The sequence below is a fragment of the Perognathus longimembris genome, chromosome 20 (assembly GCF_023159225.1).
Source record: "Perognathus longimembris pacificus isolate PPM17 chromosome 20, ASM2315922v1, whole genome shotgun sequence".
Lineage (NCBI taxonomy): Eukaryota > Metazoa > Chordata > Mammalia > Rodentia > Heteromyidae > Perognathus > Perognathus longimembris.
In genome coordinates this window covers 23,045,872-23,064,552 of record NC_063180.1, presented here as the reverse complement: position 1 = coordinate 23,064,552, position 18,681 = coordinate 23,045,872, and the positions used below count along the sequence as shown (strand labels likewise).

Here is an 18,681-nt window from a genome sequence, read left to right as displayed (position 1 = left end):
TTTCAACAACCACACGTCCTCCACGCTCCCTTTCCTCTTTGTCCCTCCCTCTTCTCCCTCCCCACTTCAGGGCCTCCAGCTCCAAGATGGACAGATCTAAAGAGCAATCCGCTGCTTTCGGCGCAGCCGCAAGCCCCGCCCCCTGGAGCTCGCATCCGTCACTCGGGCTGTGGCGGGACCCAGCGAACTCGATCCTCTCCACCAATGAGAAGACGCAGCAGACTCCGCCCCCCCGAGCGCGGTCCAATGGGTGGCGGCCGAGGTCGGGCACCGCCTCCTGGCGGCTGCGAGGTTCCCTTGCAGGGGCACGGACGGGCTCAGTGACGCCCGGGGACGCCTCCTGCCTTGGTCCGAGATCTCCTGGCGGGGGTGCGGTCGTGCAATAGGAAGCGGAGCGGATTGCACGTTTCCGACAACCGCTACCCGTCCTCTCACTCCGCCCGGTGCCTTCCTTGGTCACCTCTAGGGTCGCCGCCGGTGATCCTTGGGGTTCCCTTCCCACACCAGCCATGCCTCTCAGCCGCACTCTGTCCATGTCCTCCCTGCCGGGACTGGAGGACTGGGAGGATGAATTCGACTTGGAGAACACGGTGCTCTTCGAGGTGGCCTGGGAGGTGGCCAACAAGGGTGAGCGTGGAGCCCTCGAGGAGAGGAGGACGGCCGGGAAGGGGGAGGGGCTGGGGGTCGGGAATTCCGACTCTTAGGGACACCGGGCTGCCCGAGGGAATCTTGGGTCTTGGGCAAGAAGCCTGTGACTTCTGTGCCCTTGGGGAGGGGCTGGAGAACGTGTCCTAGGCCTTGGAGGGAAGGGGGTGAGAGGCTAGACTTAAGATGGAAGGAGGCTCCCAGGCCCTATGCCCCTAGGGAAACAATACCTCGATGAAATATTTCTAGAAAGGGGCTTTCGAGAGACCAAAGATCTAAGTCCTGAAGGGGGAAGGAGCTGGGGTGAGGTGTGACGGATGGGGCTTCTGCCACAAATCTGGGGGGAGTGGCTAGGGTTTCAGACTTCAGTCTCTAGGTGTTAGTCTGGATTGTGGGGGACAGAGTAGCTGGGAGTGGGATGCATGGTGATGATGGAAACATTTGAGGACATGCCTGTTTCAATGTAAAGACAGAAGGGAACTGGAGACTCTTCTTAGATTCTAGAATGAAAGAGAGCTGAATGGCTAGTTTTGAAGGAACCCAGAGCCTGAACTATGAGCTCCTAAGAACAGAGGAGTCTGTGGCCTCTGTTACGTGCAGGGCAGAGTGGGATGGGGCAAGTTGGGAAGTCCTAAGTTGGGCAGGGGCTGGGCCCTGCTATGGGAGGGACCGGCAGGGCTGCATTTCTGTGGGCCAGGCCTCTGGGAGCCTGAGCTTCTAGGCCTGGGACAAGCTGGGTTGTGTTAGTCTCCATCTTCAGAAGAGCTGAGATCTTAGGGTTTGCTTTACTGGGTTTCTCAGTATGATTTGGGCTTTGCCAGCAGGACAAGGCCCTGTATGCCTGTGGCCTCAATTGGGGAGAGGAAACTAGGAAATAGGCTGGCAGAGTACCTAGGATGCTGGAGGTGGGGGAGGAAGAGTGAGCAGGAAATAGCAATTTAGGTGGATCCTGACTGCCCATTACAATCCAGATCCCTAAAGCTGAGAAGTCCAAAACCTGGAATCTAATAATCCAGAATGTCTGCCATCCTCAGGCTCCCAGCCCCGAATTCCCTCCCATTTCCTAATTCCCAGGGACCCAGATCCACATTCCCTTCCTTTCACAGATCCAGGAGTCTTAACTGGAGCTCCTTCTCCCTGAGGGAGTCTGCCCTCAGCCCCCTTTCCCTCCCCATTCAAGCTCCCAGCCCCTGATCCCCTTCTTTGATTCCATTCTGTGGGGTCCCAGGCCTTCTCCCATACCCCCAGCACCCCTGAAACACACACCGCACCCCCCCATCCCAGGTCCCTGGCCTGTGGACCTTGGCTGGGGCCTGTCCTCATGCGCTTGGTCCTGCAGTGGGTGGCATCTACACGGTGCTGCAGACGAAGGCAAAGGTAACAGGAGATGAGTGGGGCGACAACTACTACCTGGTGGGACCGTACACGGAGCAGGGTGTGAGGACGCAGGTGGAGCTGATCGAGCCCCCAACCCCCGCCCTGAAGAAGACGCTGGACTCCATGAATAGCAAAGGCTGCAAGGTGAGGGCGGCCGACTCAACAGACAGCATGGCATGGACAGTCACAGGCGACACTGTCCCGGGCAGACTCCTGTAGGTGCTCCCCACTGCCTCCCATGACGTGGGCAGTTATTAATGACTAAGAAATACACTCAAGATCCACATACTCAGAGAAAAACAAAGAGCTAGACACAAGCCTGGCACAGTAGTAAACCTATAGTCCCAGCTACTTGAGAGTTAGAGATCAGGGAGATCTCAGTTTGAGGCCAGCCCAGGCAAAAACTTAGCCCTCATCTCAACAAGCTAGGCATGTGTCATTCCAGCTACCCAAAAGACCATAGATAGGAAGGTCACAGCCTAGGCTGGCCAGGGTAAGAAAAAAATAATTAAGAAATAGCTAAAGCAGAAAATGACTGGAGACATAGATCAAGTGATTAGAGCACCTGCCAAGCAAGCGCAAAGCCCTGGGTTCAAACCCCATCTTGCTTCCCCCACCCTCTGCCCCACCCCCTAAAGAAAAGAACAAACTAGATATAAAGTGATTCTGCCAGACAGAAACAAGGTGTGGGGACTTGGACTGAGGCAAGCAACTTGCTCTCGGCCTGCTGCCTATATGACCTTGACTCATGAATACGTCCTTGGTGTCCACTGTATAGGGGTGCTTGGTGTGTGTGTGTGGGCGGGGGATGAAGTAGTTAGTAGTTAAAGTACTTAAGAATCAGAATCCCGTGGCACCATTTCTGCATGAAGCTATTTCTATGATGTGTATTATTGTCACTGTGCTCTCCCCATCATCATCGTCATTACTATAAACAGCGGAGCCTGGAGAGAGGAGGCAGGCTCGTCAAAGGAAAGGAATGTATCTCTTTTAGATACAGAACAGAGGCTACAAATGCCTCAGAGAGAAAGACCTAGAAGGAGAGACAAAGAACCTTGATGAAAGGGGTGGGAGAGAGGCAGGCACAGAGCCAGGGGACTGAGTCTGTGACCATTGGAGACTAAAGAGAGGAGAGGAGAAAGTCTGGGCCTCAAGGTGGAGACTTGAACAGGGGTGGGTGATTGGCAGCTGACTCCAGCCTCAAGGCTGCAGATAAAAGGTAGTACTGCTATCATCCATTCATAGCCTCAGTTTAGGGCAGGGTCCCAGGAGTCCAATCAGGTGGGACTATGTCCCTAAGAGACCCCAGAACAGCTTAGTTCCTCCCTCCTGACAGCTGCTCCTAAGAATAGCCCCCTAGTTAAAGGGCAGACAACAGCTGGGAGGGGGAGGAGTATTAAGTGAGGTTCTGGCTGGGGAGATCCAGGTTGGGGTAGAGGAGGATGCTAGAGCTGGTTAAGAGTGTGGCAGTGAGCCCAGAACCAAGGCCATAGTCTCAGGAGAAAAGTGGCCAGTGGAGAAATGCAGTAGGGACCAAAATGAGACAGCAAGTCTCAGGAACATGGTGCTGGACCTAAAAAAACACTTACCTGGAACATAGGAAAAGGATAAGGGGCATTAAAAATCATACTATGGGTCATGCGCTGGTGGCTTATGCCTGTAACCCTAGCTACTCCAGAGACAGATCTAAGGATTGGAGTTCAAAGCCAGCCAGGCAGCAAAGTCCATGAGACACTTATCTCCAACAAACTATTCAAAAAAAGCTAGAAGTGGCGCTGTGACTCAAGTGGTAGGGGGCTAGCCTTGAGCAAAAGAAGATCAGAGACAACATCCAAACCCAGAATTCAGGGCTGTGGATATGGCCTAGTGGCAAGAGAGCTTGCCTCGTATACATGAGGCCCTGGGTTCAATTCCCCAGCACCACATATACAGAAAACGGGCAGAAGTGGCGCTGTGGCTCAAGTGGCGGAGTGCTAGCCTTGAGCAAAAAGAAGCCAGGAACAGTGCTCAGGCCCTGAGTTCAAGGCCCAGGACTGGCCAAAAAAACAAACAAACAAACCAGAATTCAAGCTCCAGAACCAGCCCCCCCCCCAAAAAAAATTATACCACAGGCTATAATGTAGGCAAAAGGGCAAGGGTAGCAGGTGCTACCTATATGGTGAAAGGGATATTGGGAGGACAGGAAGAATAAATGTGGTAGCAAGAGCAGCAAAAGGAACTTATTTCTTAGCCAGGTGTGATGGCACACACCTATCTTCAGTTCCAGCACTTGGGAGGCTGAGGCAGGAGGACTGGGAGTTTGAGGCCAGCTGGGCTAAATAGCAAGACCGAGAGAGAGAAAGAGAGAGCCCCCAGTGTAATCAAGTAACAGTAGACAGAAAATGTATGGCAATTGCTAAAAGAAGTGTGACAGCAGTAGGAGACATGATTGGCGGGTTGGCAAAATAAGGCAGTTGGGAGACAAGGGTCTTGAAATGAGCAGTAGACTTCAAGCCCCACGTCCCCAGAACAGTGAACGCTCTGAGCTTCTCTGTACCCCCCCCCTTCCTAGGTATATTTTGGGCGCTGGCTGATCGAAGGGGGCCCCCTGGTGGTGCTCCTGGATGTGGGTGCCTCCGCTTGGGCCCTGGAGCGCTGGAAAGGAGAGCTCTGGGACACCTGTAATATCGGGGTGCCCTGGTACGACCGTGAGGCCAACGACGCTGTCCTGTTTGGCTTCCTCACCACTTGGTTCCTGGGAGAGGTAAGGCTCACCTCCCACCGCCCCCATCTGCGGAGGATTGCGGCCTGTGCGTGTGGTGATGGTGCAGGGTGCGTGTGGCATCACCTCTCCCCTGCTTTCCTGTCCACGTGGTGGATTGCTGATTCCTTTCCCAGCACACAAGGGAGACACAGTGACGCTGTCCTTGTTGCCTCATAGTTCCTGGCCCAGAGTGAGGACAAACCCCACGTGGTTGCCCACTTCCACGAGTGGCTGGCGGGCATCGGGCTGTGTCTTTGCCGTGCCCGGCGACTGCCTGTGGCAACCATCTTCACCACACATGCCACACTGCTGGGGAGGTACTTGTGTGCCGGAGCTGTGGACTTCTACAACAACCTGGAGAATGTGAGTGGTGAGGGCAGGCTAGCTCAAGGCTGTGGAACCCAGACTCCCCCAGAAGTCAAACCCCAGTCTTAACCTTCCCAGCACCCTGGGATCTAGACTTCTTGTCTTCTCCCCCATCCTCCTAACTTGGTTGCTCCCTCCACATTCCTGCCCAGTTCAACGTGGACAAGGAGGCTGGCGAGAGGCAGATCTATCATCGATACTGCATGGAGCGGGCAGCAGCCCACTGTGCTCACGTCTTCACGACCGTATCCCAGATCACTGCTATCGAGGCTCAGCACCTGCTCAAAAGGAAACCAGGTTTGGGCAACTGTGTGTGCCAAGGCCAATACCAATTTTGTTTAACTCTAGATGGCAAAGAACGACAAGTCCCAGTAGGCCTTGGCAATAACCTACCTATAAATGAGACTGTCCTGCATTCCAGAGCCTGGATACCGGAGGCTAATGGGACTTGTAGTTTCTTTGGTTTTAATTTCAGAAGTAGTAAAATACTAAAGCTAATGTAGGTAGTGGTCTTTTGAAAGGAATGAAAGTATATTGGATTTGGTTGAGGGGAAAAAAGTCAGGTTAGAATTGGGCCTCCCACAATTTTTAGTGAACATAAGGTGAAAATTCAAATGCCCAGAAGGCCTTGGACACCCAACTGCCTATGGTCCCAGATCATTGCTCCGGGAGGAGATGATGGGAGTTGTAGTTTTTCCTTAATAGACTTTAATTTTCTATGAGTTCCCAAAGGAGAACGAAGGCTTAGAGTATGTCTTAGGAGAAGCAGGGGGTATGTTGGGGATATTTAATCATAAAGAGAAAGAAAGCCCTGTCCACCCTTTCCCAGGAGTTGGGGAGACCTGACTCCTTTCAAACATAAGCAAATAAGTAAAACATGTGGATGGCAGGTGCGTAAATCACTAGCAAGCTCACAGGAGAGCCATTGGAACAAAAGTTGTAGAAGCCCAGGGGTTTTCCATTCATGGAGTCATTCTATCACATTGATCTGAGTGACATGGGACCTTGTTCACCTTCCCAGACATTGTGACCCCCAATGGACTGAATGTGAAGAAGTTCTCTGCCATGCACGAGTTCCAGAACCTCCATGCACAGAGCAAAGCTCGGATCCAGGAGTTTGTACGAGGCCACTTTTATGGGTATGTGGGCTAAACACCTCAGTCTGAAAGAGAGGAGCAGAGCTCAGACCCTTGTGTCTAAGGGAGGAGGGCTGAAGCCTAGACTGGGATCTGAGGGAGGAGGTGGGGGCCTGGACTCCTGGGTCTGAGGAAGAATGGGGTCTGGACTCTTGGGTTTGAATCCTGGGATATCTAGGTGCTGGAACAATGGACTGGCTGATAAAGTAGCCTTCCATCAGAGGAAAGAAGTGCCATAAACTTCCAGGAGGCCCCATGATGCCTTGCATTGTCCCTATAGCTTCTGGGATTTGTAGTTTTGAGAACAGGACCGGAGTGTGTAGGTCTTGGGCTTCACTGTGTGCCATGTGGCTTCTTTAGGCACCTTGATTTCAACTTGGATAAGACCTTGTATTTCTTCATTGCTGGCCGCTACGAGTTCTCCAACAAGGGGGCTGACGTCTTCCTAGAGGCCTTGGCTCGGCTCAACTATCTGCTCAGAGTGAGGCCTGGGGCAAGGGTGGACAGGGGGCAAAGGGCGGTCAAGTGGGGGGGTGGGGGAGAAAGGAAACCTTGGGAGATGGAGTTAGAAAACCCAATGGTTTGATGCAGGTTTTACTGACCCAGAAAGTAGTTCAGAGGCCAGACGTGGTTCCACACACCAGTCACCCTCACTCAGAAGGCTGAAGCTGGAGGGTTGGGAGTTTGAGGCCAGCCAGTGCTATACTGGAAGATCTTCTTCTCAAAAAAAATTTTGTGTTTTTTTTTGCCAGTCCTGTGGCTTGGACTCAGGGCGTGAGCACTGTCCCTGGCTTCTTTTTGCTCAAGGCTAGCACTCTACCTCTTGAGGCACACCACCACTTCTGGCTTTTTCTGCATATGTAGTGATGAGGAATCGAACCCAGGGTTTCATGCATGCTAGGCAAGCACTCCACCGCTAAGCCACCTTCCCAGCTCCTATCTTCTCAATTTTTATTTCTTTTGGTTCTGAGGCTTGAACTCTAGGCCTGGGCACTATCCCTAAGCTCCTTTTGCTCATGGCTAGTACTTTGCCACTTGAGCTACAGCACAACTTTTTCTGTGATTCATTGGAGATAAGAGTCTCTAGGACTTTCCTGCTGGGGCTGGCTTAGAACTATAATCCTCCATCTCAGCCTCCTAAATAGCTAGGATTACAAGCACGGGCACCTAGCTTTTTTTTTTTTTTTTTTTTTTTTGCCAGTCCTGGTGCTTGAACTGGGTTGAACTGGGCTGTTTTTGCTCAAGGCTAACACTGTACTACATGAACCACTTCTGGCTTTTCCTGTGTATGTGGTACTGAGGAATCGCTAGGCAAGCACTCCACCACTAGGCCAAACTCCTGGCCAGGCCCAGCCTTTTATTTATTTATTTGTTTGTTTGTTTGTTTGTTTATTTATTGGAGAGTTTGAGTTTGTGATCAGCCTTGGGCAGCTTTGTGCTGTTGTGTTTTGCAAAGATGATGGCCTGCTGTGGGTGGTTCATGCTACCAACAAATCCTAGCAAATCCTAGCTACTCAGCAGGCTGAGGTCCAGAGGATCAATGTTTGAAGCCAGTCTCAGTAGAAAACTTTATGAAACTCCATCTCTAGGGCTGGGAGGGTGGCTTAGTGGCAGAGTTCTTGCCTAGCATGTCTGAAGCCCTGGGTTCGATTCCTCAGTACCACATACACACACAAAAAGCCAGAAGTGGCACTGTGGTTCAAGTGGTAGAGTGCCAGCCTTGAGCAAAAGAAGCTCAGGGACAGTGCCTGGGCTTGAGTTCAAACTCCAGGACTAGCAAAAACAAACAAACAAACAAACAAAAACAAAAACACACACACACACACAAAACATAAAAACCCTCCATCTCTAAAATAACCAACAAGCAAGGCACCAGTGACTCATGCCTGTAATCTTTACTCAGGAGGCTGAGATCTGAGGATAAGAGTTCAAAGCCAGCCGGGGCAGGAAAGTTCATGAGATTCTTATCACCAGAAAACCAGAAGTGGAGCTGCAACCCAAAGTGGCCCTTGAGTGAAAAAGCCCAGCGACAGTGCCCAGGCCCTGAGTTTAAGCCCCATGACTGATAAAAATAACCAGCAAAGGGCTGGGAACATGGCCTAATGGCAAGAGTGCTTGCCTCGTATACCTGAAGCCCTGGGTTCGATTCCTCAGCACCACATATATGCAAAAAGGCCAGAAGTGGTGCCGTGGCTCAAGTGGCAGAGTGCTAGCATTGAGCAAAAAGAAGCCAGCGACAGTGCTCAGGCCCTGAGTCCAAGCCCCAGGACTGGCATAAATAAATAAATAAAATAAAAATAAACAGCAAAAATCCAGGCTGGGTCTTGGAGGCATGGCTCAAGTTGGTAGAGCGCTAGCCAGTGTGAGAAAGCAGCAGATAGCGAGTTTGAGTCCTAGGCTCTGACTTTAACAAGAAAGAAAGGGAAAAAGGCAGCCTGGAGGTACTATTCAAGTGGCAGAACACCAGCCAAACCAACAGGCAAAGAAAAAAAAAATCAGAGGTTTAGAGGGATAGCAGTTGATCCCATAATTCTCCTTGGCAGAAAGGGGTGTGGTCATGTCCTGCTGGTCCTAGAATGGGAAAAGGGTCCCCAGGACCCATGCACACCCTCCTTTGCACAACCTCCCCCTTTTCCTGCTTCCAGGTAAATGGCAGTGAACAGACAGTAGTGGCTTTCTTCATCATGCCAGCTCGGACCAACAATTTCAACGTGGAAACCCTTAAGGGTCAAGCAGTACGCAAGCAACTTTGGTTAGTAGCCCACATCTGGAACCCTGCGGGCACCTTTCCAAAAGGTGCTTAATGTCCAGTGTCGCAGTGGTCCCTTGCAACATGAATGCCCTCCCTACCCATTCCCAATGATGTCATTGGCTAAGCACACCTCCACCTCAGGGGTAGTGTGGAGTCATGGCCTAGAGAGAGATAAGCACGTGACCAGAGTTCGGATCTCAAACCTCTCCACACCATCTGCCAAGCCTTCCCCTCTCTCTCCCTGTATATGTGTGGAGCAACAGCATTTCAGACGTAGGTAACAGCACGTGCAAAGGTCCTGAAGCATTTTTGAGGTATGACAAGCATCCCACCATGGCTGAAGTAGCACAGCCAAGGGTGATGGGGTAGAAAACGAGCCCAGAACCATTCAAGGATTGTAAGCAGTGGGGCTGTAGGGAAATAATCTTTTCAGAGAGAAAGAGAGAGAGAGAGAGAGTATGTGCTGGTCCTGAGCCTTGAATTCTGGGCCTCCCATTCTCTTTTGGCTTCTCCTTAAGGCTGGTACTCTATTACTTGAGCCATAGCTTCACTTCTGGCTTTTTCCTGGTTAATGGGAGATGAGTCTCATGGAGTTAATGGGAGATGAGTCTCATGGACTTTGCTGCTTGGGCTGGCTTCAAGCTGTAGTCCTCAGATCAGCCTCCTAAGGAGCTAGAATTACAGTTGTGAGGAACCAGCACACAAACACACCCTTTGCTCCTTTCTCAAGCTCTGCTTTTTTTTTTTTTTTTTTTTTTGCCAGTCCTGGGGCTTGGACTCAGGGCCTGAGCACTGTCCCTGGCTTCTTTTTGCTCAAGGCTAGCACTCTGCCACTTGAGCCACAGCACCACTTCTGGCCATTTTCTGTATATGTGGTGCTGGGGAATCGAACCCAGGGCCTCATGTATATGAGGCAGGCACTCTTGCCACTAGGCCATATCCCCAGCCCCTACTTTTTTTTTTTAATAAAATGGGTCTTAGTACGCCACCTTCAGGACCACTACAAGTCCTCCTAATAATAGCTGACATTTCTAGAAGGTTTGCACAGTACCAGGTTCTCTCTTGGCCTTCCTAAGTCCTCACTGCATGTCCCTGAGGTTGATTCTATTTTTATTCTCATGTGGTGGATGACTCACTGAAGTCCGAAGGAAAGGCTGTCTGTCTGTCCTTGGCCTCCAGCTGATATACGGGGCCTGCCAGGGCTGTGACTACTCTGCTCACACCTCATGTTTTCCTGCTACCCTCTGAAGATGACAATAGGTGGCAGCTGTACGTGACATCATATGTTCTTTCCAGGGACACCGCCAACACAGTGAAGGAGAAATTCGGGAGGAAGCTGTATGAATCCCTACTGGTGTGAGTACCCACCCCAGCTCTATACCCTGATGGGTGGACCCTAGCCCCTCTCAGCACCCCTTTCCCACACACATGCTCCCACCCTCCTTCCAGGGGGAGCCTCCCAGACATGAATAAAATGCTGGACAAGGAAGACTTCACTATCATGAAGAGGGCCATCTTTGCCACACAGGTATGGTTTAGATCCCTAGCAAAGAGATGGAAGTTACCCATCCCAGAGATGCTGGCCATGCTAGCCCCAGAGACGGCTGGGAGTTCTTTTCTTGAATGAGGCTTTCAACTTTAATACACAAGAAAACTTGGGGCAAGATCTTTTTTTCTGACTTCAAAGTTGCAAGGTCTATTGGGAGTTGTCGTTCCCCTGGGTAGCCTGGTGGATGGACAAAGATTCAACGGATATTGAGTCAACACACTTTGAACAGGAGAATTTCAATAGTCAGATTTGCCTTGGGCTTTTCCCAGTACTAGCTTTGCCTCTGCTCCCAGAAACTTCTGGGAAAGGTAGTTTTCTTGAGCCTCTTTGGGGATGGAGCCAAGTGAGCTAACACACCTAGCATTCCCTGGTAAACTTAGAAAACTCAGCAGCCAGTTTCTTATCCCATTGACTATTCCTTAGTCCCTCAGTATTCCTGGGAGTTATAATTTCTTTGATTCCTGAGGTTGATGGAATTACGGGGCAAGGAAACAGAATGGGTAGCTACAAAATGAGAACTACAACTCCCAGCAGTTCCCTCAGCCTTATTTGAGTTCCCTGCCCTCAAAGCCTTTTGGGAATTGGTATTCCTCATCTTTTGGGAGGATCTGGAGAATTTGGTACCTGTGATAGGTGCAGTGAACCTGAAGAATGGCAAGTCAGCCAGCTAAGGTACAAAAACAAGTCCAGTTTGGCCAAACTTTTTTTTTTCCCCCAGTCCTGGGCATTGGACTCAGGGCCTGAGCACTGTCCCTGGCTTCTGTTTTGTTTTTGTTATTTTTGGTTTTTGTTTTGCTCAAGGCTAGCACTCTACCACTTGAGCCACAGCATCACTTCTGGCCGTTTTCTATATACGTGGTGCTGAGGAATGGAAACCAGGGCTTCGTGTCTATGAGGCAAGCACTCTTGCCTCTAGGCCATATTCCCAGCCCCCAAACTCATTTTTAAAAGTCACCAAGGCAATCATTTTTACTCATGATGTATGCAAGCCTAGGGTTGCTGGGAATTGTAGTTTCTTCGGCTTCTGGGATTAGGCCACTGAAGGTAAGACCAGTCTTTAATGAGCAGTAATATCACAGTTTCAGAGCTATCCCTTTTAGCAGTCTCTGGGGCTTCCTATTACTTTAGTTTTGTCTTGCTACTATGACTTCTGGGAATTGGAGTTTCTTTGGGTTGGGATGGGGGCAAGGTCATAAGAAAATTGCAATTCCTAGCATCCCCTGGAGCTTTCTCTCATGTGGGCAATATCTCTGTTGACTGGGTAATTTAGAGTTCCTTTAATACCAAAGTCAAGCATATAGGACAACATAGTGATACACTCCCAAGGGGCATGGCATCATGAACTTTGCCTCAAAGATAGCTGGGAATTGTCATTCTTTTAGGCCCATGATAGGTGAGAGAATTTTTAATCATGCAGCCAAGTAGGACCTTACAACTCATGGTACTCTTCTCCGTAGCCTGGTGGGAATTATGCTTTTCTTGGATCCTTGGGTTAGCATGGCCCCACAGGAGGAAGCAGGAAGTCTCTGCCCCTTCCCTGATCCCCACTCCACTTGTGACCTCTACAGCGGCAGTCTTTCCCCCCTGTGTGCACCCATAATATGCTGGATGACTCCTCGGACCCCATCCTGACCACCATCCGCCGGATCGGCCTCTTCAACAGTAGTGCGGACCGGGTGAAGGTAAGGGGACTGGCCAGCTGTGGGCCAGGCGTGGCAAGGGCCGTGAGTCACACGTGGCCCCCACACTCCCCATCCCTCTAGTTTATCAAAGGCACGGACGTGTTTAGAAAGCTCCCTGGCTTCTGAGTCAAACAGAATCGAGCTATATCCTTCTCTCATCAGGCTATTCCTATGTGGCTTGACATTAGACAAGTGTTTCACCCTCTCCAGCCACTCTGGTTTCTCAGGATATGGCTACAATAAGGTGTTTAGACTAAGCTCTGCTTTCTCACTACCAGGTAATTTTCCACCCCGAGTTCCTCTCCTCCACCAGCCCACTGCTCCCTGTGGACTATGAGGAGTTTGTCCGTGGCTGCCACCTTGGGGTCTTCCCATCCTACTACGAGCCTTGGGGTTACACACCAGGTAAGTAGAACTGGTGGTCAGGAGCCTGTGTCCCTGGTGCCCTTCACTTTCTTTCTTTTTTTTTTTTGTTAGTCATGGGGCTTGAACTCTGGGCCTGAGCACTGTCCCTGAGCTTTTCAGATCTACCACTTGAGCTACAGCGCCACTTCCAGTTTTCTGGTCTTATGGACTTTCCTGCTCCGGCTGCCTTTGAACCGTAATCCTCAGATCTCAGCTTCCTGAGTAGCTAGGATTACAGGCGTGAGCCAATGGTGCCTGGCTGTTTTTGTTTTTAAGGCATGTCTGAGGTGGAATTGCTTATTTACGGTTCTCCTTCATTTTGAGAACACTTTTCTGTGATCCTTCACGTCCACAAACACCTCCCTTCTTCGTGCTGTTTTTATTTATTTATTTTTTGCCAGTCTTGGGGCTTAGACTCAGGACTAGCTTCTTTTTGCTCAAGGCTAACACTCTGCCACTTGAGCCACAGCACCATTTCCAGCTTTTTCTGTTTATGTGGTGCTGAGGAATCAAACTCAGGGCTTCATGCATGCAAGGCAAACACTCTACCACTAAGCCATATTTAATCAAGCTACTTTATTGTTTTCTTTGTTTTGAGGGGTGGGATGCTGGGGATCAAATCTAGGGTCTTAGCCGATAATGTAGTTCAGTGGTAGAGGGCTTACCTAGCAATCACAAGGCTTGGACTTCAGTCTCTTGTACCACCAAAAATGTATAATAAAGCCAAGTGTGGGTGGCATCTGCCCATAATCCTACCTATGCAGGAGGTTGAGATCTGTGGACCATGGTTTGAAACCATTGTAGGCAGAAAGGTGTAAGGTCTATCGCCAATTAACCATCCAAAATCCATAACTGAAAGTATAGCTCAAGTGGTAGAGCAAAAGAAAAAACCCAAACAACAAAACCAGCCATGTGAGAACATGAGACCCTGAATTCAGGCCCCAGTACAGGCATCAAAAAGTAAAGAACCACACATAAAACACCATGCGATTGCGAGAACAAAGTAAAAGTATGGATGTGGGCATCCTTACAAAACTATTATGAAATTCCACACATTCTTAGCCTTTACTTTTTCTGACAAAATTTCCTTTCCATTTTGTCCAATAAAACGTATGTAGCCCAAGTCCTGGCAGGGTTGTGTGAGCTCAGTGACTCCTTGTCCGGCCAGTAGGTGGCGCAGTTGAGGCTTTGTGGCCATTCAGGCAGCAGGCATGCTAAATAAAGCCCGGGGAATGAATGAACGCTAAGCCGGCCTTTCTCTGACCTTCCCACAGCGGAGTGCACTGTCATGGGGATCCCCAGTATCTCCACCAACCTCTCCGGTTTTGGATGCTTCATGGAAGAGCACATCGCAGACCCCTCAGCTTATGGTCAGTGCCCTAGGGGCTCACTGAGAACCGGTACACCATGGTGCTGAGTCAGGAGGAATGTAGACCCTTGGGTCACTGGAGGGGAGCTAAAGAGTCCTGGTGTCACAGAGTCCTTGGGAGAATGAAGGTCTCTCCAGACCAATTTCTGAACGCCCCTGGTGGTGCTGGCCTCTTGCAGGCATCTACATTCTGGACCGGCGTTTCCGCAGCCTGGATGACTCCTGCTCGCAGCTCACCTCCTTCCTCTACAGCTTCTGCCAGCAGAGCAGGCGACAGCGCATCATCCAGCGGAACCGCACTGAGCGCCTCTCCGACCTTTTGGATTGGAAATATCTAGGCCGGGTATGACTTTTCCTTTCTCTCAGCCACCTCTAACTCTGGTTGTGTAGCCTCAGAAGGCTGGGACGCGTGGCAGGATCTTAAAAGACAGTGGTTGTGCTTTTCAGAAATTGATCTCTGCCAAGAGTGATGGGCACTTCTGTAACACCAGCAATTGGGAAGACTGAGGCAGGAGGAACAAGAATTTGAAGCCAGCCTCCGCTGCATTAGGGAGACATTGTTTCAAAAACCACCAGCAGGGCTGGGAATATGGCCTAATGGCAAGAGCACTTGCCTCCTACACATGAAGCTCTCGGTTCAATTCCCCAGCACAACATATATGGAAAACGGCCAGAAGGGGCGCTGTGGCTCAGGTGGCAGAGTGCTAGCCTTGAGCGGGAAAGAAGCCAGGGACAGTGCTCAGGCCCCGAGTCCAAGGCCCAGGACTGGCCAAAAAAAAAACCACCAGCAGCTGGCTAATGGTGGCTCACACCTGTAATCCTATCTATTGTGGAGGCTGAGATCTGAAGATCCTTGTTCAAAGCCAGCCCAGGCAGGAAAGTATCTCCAATTAACCGTGAAAAAGCAGAAAGTGGTGCAGTGGCTCAATTGATAGAACTCCAGCCTTGAGTAAAAAAGCTAAGGGACAGTGGCCTGGCCCTGAGCTCAAGTGAGCCCCAATACACTCTGTCTCTGTCTCTCCCTCTCTCTCTCTCTCTCTCTCTCTCTCTCTCACACACACACACACACACACACACACACACACACACACATTCTCTCTCACACACACACATCTCCAGGGAGTGCTTTGGTCTGGTTGATCTCGTTTGCATAAGCATTTGGCTAAAACAGGACCTGACTTGGGAATTGGAGAGGTGTGGCTTAGGATTTGTCCAATCACAGCTCGGCTTATCTACATCAGAGGTGGGGCCAGAAGGAAGGATATTTGAATAGAGGAGACTGGAAGATGTGACTGAATGTGCTTATGTGGTTAGAAGGTAGGGGTAGGATCCACCACCTTTGATTGGGCAGGGGGCGGGGCCTGCCCGGTCTTGACTCCTCCCCTCTTCCCTTTCCCCTGCCCCCTCCTTAGTACTACATGTCTGCTCGCCACATGGCGCTGGCCAAGGCTTTTCCTGATCACTTCACGTATGAGCCTCATGAAGCCGAAGCGGTGAGTGGACCCGAGATCTCTGCTGGACAAGGAGCTAAAGGGCTGGGCTGGGCAGGAATCTGGGGATCTCTCCCCGGGTGCCTTAAGGGAGGCTGGATACGGTGTTCAGGCTTCTAGGCACCTCTGTTCACTCTGTGGTTTGTGCCCACCCGTGGGTATGCAGACCCAGGGGTACCGCTACCCACGGCCGGCCTCGGTGCCCCCATCGCCCTCGCTGTCACGACATTCGAGCCCGCACCAGAGTGAGGATGAGGAAGAGCCTCGGGATGGGCCACTTGAAGATGGCGAGCGTTATGATGAGGAAGAGGAGGCTGCCAAGGACCGGCGGAACATCCGTGCACCGGAGTGGCCGCGCCGCAGCTCCTGCGCCTCGTCCACGGGCGCGAGCAAGCGCAGTAACTCCGTGGACACGGCGCCCTCCAGTTTGGTCAGCACGCCCAGTGAGCCCCTCAGCCCCACCAGCTCGCTGGGCGAGGAGCGCAACTAACCCTGCACCCCGCCCGCACTCCCCACCTGCTCCATGCCCCCTTCTTCAGAGGGTGCATGCGTGGTGAACCCCACGCCAGATCCTGAGTGGGGACCCACATTTGTGTAAGTCCACACACAGCCCAGACCCTCCTGCCATACACTCCAGCCCCTCCAACCCCACACTTGAGAGTCCCCAAAGCTGTGCCTTTCTTGAACTTCAGAATGCATTATCTGTTCCCTGGAGGCCCTCCCCCGCCCCCCTCCCTGCCAGGCTTGGCCTGGATCCTAGTCGCATTGCCAGGAATCTGCCATTCTGTCTGGTGCCAGAGCGCTTTAACCTGACCCGTTGCTTTCCAGGCTGGGATTCCTAGAGCCCTTTGTGGCTTGCAAATTCCAGGGCATACAGAGTATGCAGGGTCCAGGGCTCCCCTGGGGACCACCTGGACACCACCCTTTCCTGGAGCAACCAACTCCAGAGCTAGAACTTTTCAGGGACTTAAGGGAATTCAGGCTGTCTTCCATTTCAACTCAGAACTCAAGCTCCCAGGACAGGTTCATGGGATGGCCTTCCTGGGGGTCCAGGTCTGTCTGGAAGATTCCCAAGTCTTGTTCTCCACAACATTATATCCAAACTGTAGGGGGGGGGGGAACGTGGGGGGAGTAGCCAAACCACGTGCTTATCCCCCTCTCTCATTCCTTCTTGGTGTAGTCATTTTCCTGGAGTTTTCTGAACCAGATTCTACTCTTCTGAGTCTGAGCTCTCTGGTGTCTTGGGAGTTTTTGTATCCACCAGAGGCTCCTGCTGAGGAGGGAACTGGCTACCTAGCCCCACCTCTGACCTCTCAACCCACCATGAAACCACTGGGTCCTCCATTCTCACTGTTGGATCTGGAACCTTACCACTGTGCTGCCACCACTTCTCTTTCCCCTGACCTTGAACTGAGTCTACTGGGTTATTATTGAAACTCCACAATTACCTCAAATCGTTTCCATCCCCTAGCTTCCATGAAAGGGAGGGGCTCCTCACGTGTGCTGTGCTATCTAAAGAAATGCTTGGTTTGCTATTGGGAAGGGGGAAGGCAGAGCCGTATAATTCAAGTTGTGTCCAGAGATTAAAAAAAAAAATACATCTATATTTAAGAATGCCAAGTGTGGTTGAACATGAACACTTGGTGGGCCTCACTTCTGGCTCCCCCAGTGCCCAAGGTTTTAATCCCTGCCTTGGTTTCCTTCCTGCCATCTTATCTGTTGTCCTCAGGAAAGTTGGATTTCTGCTGCAAGATTCCTGTTGTTGAAGGCAGGTCTCAGGCCTCAGTTGGGACTTGGTTTGCAAATGTCAGAAATTTCACTCAGATTTAGCTGTGTCATCCTAGCTACTCAGGAGGCTGAGATCTGAAGATCGTGTTTGGAAGCCAGCCCAGGCAGGAATAAACTACTCAGAAAAAGCTGAAGCAGTGTTGTGGCTCAAATGGTAGAGTGTTAGCCTTGAGTGCTAAGACACTCAGGGACAGCGCCCAGGCCAAGTTCAAGCCCCAGAGCCAGAAGAAAAAAAAATTAACTCTAGTGATGCTTATCATAAGGGGAGGAAGATCCACAGCACAGTCATGGCCCTGAGTAGTTATTTAAGGACAGTTCCTTGCTAATAACTGACCATAGACAAAAGAAAAAAAGCCATCTCCTACAGTAAAGTGGGGAGAAAGGTCAGAAGTGACACAGCAGCCTTGCAGTTTGGACCCACTGATGCCCTCTAAGGCTGTGTGGGTGTACTCAGTTCCTATTTAGAGAATATGGCCCCAAGTTTCACATCCCGATTCTGTGCTGGGTGGCTGAGCCCCAGCTCCGCCCTTCCCAGGCATCCTGTGACCCTTGAGGATCAGATCCACATGACAATTCATGGGTGTTTCTAGCACTGGAATTGCACTGGTTTGGGCTAGTATCTCTCCAGCCTAACATAACCAATCTTTGGAACCAATTACAGGCAGGTATGGAAGTTGCCAGTTTACAAGTGACCATCCTACCTTTGCTCAAAGAGGGTCTATTTGTCTTATCTGCTTAGCCTAGTGTTTAGCCTCATATTCATAGTTATTTAAGCAGGGTTATTTCTGGAGTTGGATGGTGCAGCTAAGTGGGTTCAAGCCCACTAGGTTCAGTCCCCACAACTTTCTAGGCTATCTTTGGGCTTGAACTCAGAACCTAGACACCATTCCCAAGATTTCTTTTTTTGCTCAAGGGTAGTACTCTACCACTTAAACCACCGCTCAATTTCTGGCTTTTTGGTGGTTAGCTGCAGAGAAGTCTCAGCTTTCCTGCCCAGGCTGGCCTGAACTGGGATCCTCAGATCTCAGCCTCCTGAGTAGCTAGGACTGCAGACTGAGCCACCAGCAGCACCCAGCCCCTTAGTTTGGGGGAGCAGCAGTAGGTTTTTGAACTCGTCTGGTAGGCACTCTACCATTTGACCCAAGTTCCTAGCCCCTCTTCAGGTATTTCGGGTTCCTTGGATCTAGCACATTTTGCAGCCACCGACCCCTATCCTGGGTCTACAGCCTGCAGAGAAACCTCAGCAACACACCTCAGTAGGAGCCTCCTACATGAAAATAGGATTAGGGCCAAATTATCTCTCACTGTCACCATCCACACCCCCTACCTCAGGGGGCTCCACTTTCCATCCCACATCCCCAAAAAACAGAACCACCAGC

The 18,681-nt window shown here is 50.9% G+C and overlaps 1 protein-coding gene across 1 annotated transcript; it reads left to right on the top strand.

Annotated features, from left to right (window-relative positions):
* Positions 1–315: 315 nt before the first annotated feature.
* Gys1 (glycogen synthase 1) lies at positions 316–17,120 on the top strand. The gene is made up of 16 exons (XM_048329895.1): positions 316–627; positions 1,985–2,166; positions 4,574–4,765; positions 4,943–5,128; positions 5,284–5,428; positions 6,153–6,270; positions 6,628–6,748; positions 8,913–9,019; positions 10,316–10,375; positions 10,469–10,547; positions 12,137–12,250; positions 12,529–12,655; positions 13,930–14,025; positions 14,204–14,367; positions 15,437–15,517; positions 15,681–17,120. Exons 1-16 carry the CDS (start codon positions 510–512, stop codon positions 16,002–16,004), a joined length of 2,214 nt encoding a protein of 737 aa, XP_048185852.1. The 5' UTR covers positions 316–509; the 3' UTR covers positions 16,005–17,120.
* Positions 17,121–18,681: the final 1,561 nt, after the last annotated feature.

What these genes read in the sequence shown, in the direction of transcription:
- Gys1 (XM_048329895.1), top strand. Translation starts at nt 510, where the DNA reads ATGCCTCTCAGCCGCACTCTGTCCATGTCCTCCCTGCCGGGACTGGAG. An exon ending in GTAGTGCGGACCGGGTGAAG is followed by an intron (nt 12,251 to 12,528) that starts GTAAGGGGACTG and finishes TCTCACTACCAG; the next exon opens with GTAATTTTCCACCCCGAGTT. An exon ending in ATTGGAAATATCTAGGCCGG is followed by an intron (nt 14,368 to 15,436) that starts GTATGACTTTTC and finishes CCCCCTCCTTAG; the next exon opens with TACTACATGTCTGCTCGCCA.